The 5737-nt window shown below is 32.7% G+C and overlaps 1 protein-coding gene across 1 annotated transcript; it reads right to left on the bottom strand.

Annotated features, from left to right (window-relative positions):
• On the bottom strand, window positions 1-4260 carry LOC25481909 (putative wall-associated receptor kinase-like 16). Its single transcript, XM_024775494.2, has 3 exons — window positions 3190-4260; window positions 1536-1703; window positions 1-1419 (listed from the first exon to the last, which is right to left on the bottom strand). The coding sequence occupies exons 1-3, from the start codon at window positions 3821-3823 to the stop codon at window positions 212-214; spliced, it is 2010 nt and encodes a 669-aa protein (XP_024631262.2). The 5' UTR covers window positions 3824-4260; the 3' UTR covers window positions 1-211.
• Window positions 4261-5737: the final 1477 nt, after the last annotated feature.

Genomic DNA, 5737 nt, shown 5'->3' with positions numbered 1-5737 from the left:
ATATACAATACCAATAATTGGATTTTTAGGAATATTCCATAAGTTTGACATTCTTATTATAGAACACTTCCATCTCAGTCTCTACACTTATACAATCATTAAAAACTGGATTACATGCACACAAATAAATTAAATTAAAATTATAAACTGAAATTTGTATGCAAAAACTCCTAAAATAATGAAATGGTTACTGCATTTTGTCTTAAAACAATCATCTGCCATCATCCAATGCTATCAGTACATGGTCTTTCAAGCTGTCATATCCGATATCTCCATGTGTGATGCTATCACCAGGTTCATAAAGGCTAGATGATGATTCATGAAGCAAGTACCTACTCTCCTCTACATTTGAGTCATCGTTGATCCAAGAGTGCTTATTCATTAACCTCATTCCCTCCAATTCCATAGCCACTTCCTTCATGCTTGGTCTTTCTTCCCCTCTAAGTCTCAAACACTTCGCCGCAAGAACAGCCACCTCCTTGATCTCTTGTTTGTTTTCTTCATTCCACAAACCATCTTGAATAACTTCAAACACATTATCCTTTTTCAAGCAAGATAGAAAATACATAGCAAGACTTCTTCTCTCTTCCGGCCTACCAAAACAAAAAGGTTTCTCCCCCGTTAGCAACTCTACAAGAACTACTCCAAAGCTATAGACATCACTTTTTTCAGTTAATTGACTTGTTTGCATATACTCTGGATCTAAGTAGCCAATAGTTCCTTGCACCATTGTGGCTACTTCAGTTTGATCAATTGGAACCAATCTTGAAGCTCCAAAATCTGACACTTTGGCAGTGTTGGTTCCATCTAAGAGAATGTTATCACACTTGACATCTCTATGGATAATAGGTATTGAGGCATATGAATGTAGATATGACAAAGATTCAGCTACCTCTGCGGCTATCTTAAGACGAGTTTTCCATGTTTCATTATTCACCTTATTACTTTGTGTGTGTATAAAACCAGAAAGGGTGCCATTGGTAACAAATTCATAAACCAACAAAGGAACTTCTGTCTCTAAACAACACCCCAAGAGTTTGACAACATTCCTATGATTTATTTGAGAGAGAATAATTACCTCATTAATGAATTGATTGATTTGGCTTCTATCTATTATTTTTGATTTTTTGATAGCAACGATTCTTTTATCATCTAGAAATCCTTTGTAAACAGTACCAAAACCACCTTTGCCAATGATTAAATTCTCGTCAAAGTCTTTGGTGGCCTTGTTTAGCTGATCTTGTGTGAATATTTTAGTGCTTTCAGTTGAGGAGTCTTCTCTTGTTGAGAGTTTTTGTTTTAAAATCAGACCACCATTCTGCTCAAAGAATTTCTCTTTCATTTTGATGAATTTCCTTTTATGGTATATTAAGTACGAGAATGTCCCAACCAAAAGAAGAATAAGCGTTGCTCCTACTCCTGCATTAATTTATATCAATAGCATAGTAAATGAACATGCTAATGTAAGAATTATAAAAAAAGTGAGGAAAAAAATGAATTTAAACAAAATCAATAGGGCATGCTTAGTTGCTTACCAATAACAGTGAGTGGTAATATTGGAGTTGCTTTTGTCTGGCACCCTCTTTCCTTTGTTCCATCTCCAGATTGCCCCCGGGGACAGAAACATGTGTAATTTCCAATGGTGTTTTTACAATTTGCTTTAGTTTTGCAACCATGTTTGTTTTTTTCACATTCGTCAGTGTCTGTATAAGCCCATATGATAGATAAGTAAGTAACCATATTTTCAAGCAGTGATATCACTAAAGTAAATAGAATTTTGATGGTATCCCTTGATATATATAGTTTTAAACTTTTCTCTTTTACGCACTATCTTCTTTTGATTTAGATATTCTTCATCGTAAACATGTCGGTTTACATAGAATTGTTAAATCATGAATAGTAAACTGGTTGTTTACGGTGCATAATTGACAAATTCACTTAATAGGAGACTTCGCAAGCTTAGAGTCAAGTCAACCGTGTCTATTATAAATAATAGGTTTAAATATGTATTTCATCCTTGTAATGAGGGGTCGTTTAAAAATTGTTCCCTGTATTCGCTAATCCTTGCAAACTAGCTTGCAATCATTAATCATTTAAAATTTCGTCCTTTGACCAACTTAATCACTGCCACGTCACTAATTTGATGACGTGACAATCACTACCACACATGAAATTCAAATTTTGCCCTTAAGAAGAGGACAAAATATTGAAGAAAGAATTGGAAACCCAGGGGTAAAATTGGAATTTCATATATGGCAGTGATTGTCACATCATCAAATTAGTGACATGGCAGTGATTAAGTGGGGAGAGTGACGAAATTTTAAATGATTAAACAATGTAAGGGTAAATTGTCAGGATTAGCGATTACGGAGACCAATTTTTAAACGACTCTTAATTGCAAATATGAAATACATGTTTAAGCCTAAATAATATTATTTTGTTAAACGAAGTCATGAACATCGCCTTAATGCATACCTTAAACTCATACACACCTATGAGAACCTCGGTTCAAACCCAAATAATAATGTTTAATCTAACAATATTTACATTGTCAATTCAGTTAGACACTTATTATTGCATTAGTTAATAATCAATGTAGTTCTATATATTAGAGAAAGAAAAAAATCTTAGCCACTTCGTGTGGTCCATAATGACTAATGAGTAACCAATATTATTGTCTTAGTTAATATATATACTCCATATGGTCCCTTATATCAGGAGATGTTCAATTCAACCAACAATATCTACATATTATTAGGTCTTACAACCAATATTATTGTCTTAGTTAATTCGTCAGCAACAAAGAAATGCATTGGAAATTGTTGATTTCAACTTAATAATTCTATAAACTATTTTTATATTTGATTTATTAACACAAGTTAACATTTCCCTAAATTTAAATATAGTTCCATAAACGTTAAAACCTATAATACTCTATTAAATGGTCAAAACTGGACTTATACTATTTTTAGTGTAAAATGAATGAATTTTATAATAATAAATAATAGCGAATAATGCTTATTTTAATAAAATTTATTAAAAATAAGTAAGAGTCCATTGTTAAATCGAATCCATATCAGACAACACTCTATTATTGAACTATCGAATTTTGGAGTGAACCCTTAACTAAAGCATTGTAAAGATCAAATTAAAATGATAATTTGCAAAAAATCAAATTAAAAAACTGACCTGTGCAGCCAATATTGGGTTCATAAGGATTTCCTTCAAAACCTTGATTACAAATGCATCGGTAACCAAAATCTTTATCCTTGTCATCACAATAGCTATTGTTCTTGCACCCATAGTAATTGAAGATTCCCATATTATTGGAGGGAGCTGTACTGCAGTTGTTGTCCTCAATGGTCCAGTCAAGAACCACAGGTGATCGGTTGAAAGGTAAACCTTGTGATAAATGAGTGGATGAAAAACTATAGCTACCATTCTTAGCAACAAATGCATAGCTACAAAAATCGGATGAGTTTTTGTTGAAATTAGTAGCTTGTATACTTATATATCTCATTCTAGGAGGAATATCAACTTGGCAACACCCTATACCCGAACATGTTCCATTATTAATCAATCTTTCATGACCAATAACGCTTGTTAAGCACCCTGTTGTTGAATGCTCGTTTTCACCATCGTAACTATTAAAATAACCGTAACTGTCATAACCAACGGTTACAAATTTGTTTTCTTTGCTTGAAAAGACATATGAATCACTAGTAAGCGTAGGTTTAGTATAATTATCAACACTGCAGTACTTAGAGACGTCAAATAACACGTCCATTTCAGCTGTGGAGATGTTTATGTTTAACACTTCCATTTGCAGGTTGTTACCCGCATATATTTTGGATTCATTGCAAATGAGCTGAATTTAATCTACCAGCCATGAAACAATTTGATGAAGAGTTGTTGAGGTCTATACCAAATGGATATGGAATTTCTATACCTCCACAAGTCATGTGACTGCAGTTATTTGGTGCTGAATCAGCTGCAACTGTTGTTCCTACTAGTACTACCACCACCATGGTTAATGCAGCAACCATTAACACATACACATGCTTCCCCTTCATCACTTTCGTTCACAAACTAACAAGAATGAAAGTGAGTGTGTGTTTGAGAGAGAGAGAGAGAGAACAGGCTTTGTATAAAGTGAAAATTATTAATGGTGGTAATACTTGATTGGCCTTGTGACCGCAATGTTTCGTTTATTTATAAGATAGCTTCTATATTATTCCGGTAGAAAATATCTTGATTGGTCCTTAATGGTACACAAGTGGAATCCTATATAGAGAGAGAGAGCGTGTCCAGTGAAAACTCTTATCTATTGTGAGAAATGAGAAGTATTAATTATAACCATCAGATTCAATTTTAACGGCAAGGATTAAAAGCTATAACATGTATTTTCATCCATCCCATAACTCCCTCATCTCTCACTCCCAAGTATTAATTCCTTTTGGATTTTTATTAAATTAAATTAAATTGCCTAATAATTTCTGGTAACAACATATCAAAACAGCCAGGCTTATGGTAGGGATGAATTTGCAAATAAAAGGGAACAACTTTTACCTAACGCTAATGGGTTTGCTAATAGGGTTGTTGGTGATGTTAGCGATCAAGGGTTGATAGGGTTGGTAGTGGTTACATTTACAATGCTAGGCATGTCAAGGTTGATATATCAGGATTCTTTGAAGAAAAATTTTCTTCACTTTGTTAGATTAATCGGTGATAATTCAGCCGGAAAATTATAAAGGCAATTTAATCTATTTTAATAAAAACCCAAAAGTCAATGATAATTCAGCCGGAAATTTATGTTGCAATTTAATTTAATTTAATGAAAATCCAAAAGGAATATCAACGTATGAATTGGGAAAGGGTGGGATGAGGGAGTTATGGGGTGGATGCAAATACATGTTATAGCTTTTAATCCTTGCCTTTAAATTGAATCTGATGGTTATAATTAATAATTCATTTCTCACAATAGATAAGAGTTCTCACTGGATACGCTCCATATATATATATATATATATATATATATATATATATATATATATATATATGAGTTTTGTTAGAAGACACATTTTATGAAAGTGTCTTTTAGTAAGTTATTCTATGAGCATTTGCTAAAAGACACCAACTAATTTTTATGAAGGTGTCTTTTAGCAAAAGTTATAACTAAAAAGTGGAAATCACACATTGAGGTGTGGGTTGCTAAAAGACACCTTCATGAGTGGCTTCTAGCAAAACATATATATATATATATATATATATATATATATATATATATATATATATATATATATATATACATACACACATCTAATACCATAAGGTTTTAGGCGGAGATGTATCGTTTTCCTCTTTTGTCATCTTAACTTGTTGATCTTACGTTACCCCAAACTCTCCAAGAAGTGGTATCAAAGTCTAGTTTGGTTGGCAGAGTTTCATTTGTGTTAACGTCCGTGTAAGTATATGATGTGAGAGACTCACACTTTACATGAAGATTATTGTGTTTAAGTGTGAGTCCCTAATCTCACGTCGACTATTAACGGATAAAGTGTTGAATATATAAAAGAGGCAACTTTGTATAGAAAATGGTGAATTTATTACTTTGTCAGATTTTGACTTATATTTCTAAGAGAATACTCGGTCCATTCCAAAATAAGCGTCCTTTAACAAATAATTTTTATTTCAAAATAAGTGTCGTTTTACGTTTTCAATGCCACATTGCTTAAAT

Source organism: Medicago truncatula, chromosome 1, assembly GCF_003473485.1.
Source record: "Medicago truncatula cultivar Jemalong A17 chromosome 1, MtrunA17r5.0-ANR, whole genome shotgun sequence".
In the NCBI taxonomy this organism is placed as follows: Eukaryota; Viridiplantae; Streptophyta; class Magnoliopsida; order Fabales; family Fabaceae; genus Medicago; species Medicago truncatula.
The sequence above is the reverse complement of the archived record's forward strand: the minus strand, read 5'-3'. Positions and strand labels throughout refer to the sequence as shown.

Coding starts and splice junctions, on each gene's coding strand:
- LOC25481909 (XM_024775494.2), bottom strand. CDS start 3,823: ATGGAAGTGTTAAACATAAACATCTCCACAGCTGAAATGGACGTGTTA. Junction 1,704..3,189: donor ACCCAATATTGGCTGCACAG/GTCAGTTTTTTA, acceptor GGGCTTATACAG/ACACTGACGAATGTGAAAAA. Junction 1,420..1,535: donor ATTACCACTCACTGTTATTG/GTAAGCAACTAA, acceptor AAATTAATGCAG/GAGTAGGAGCAACGCTTATT.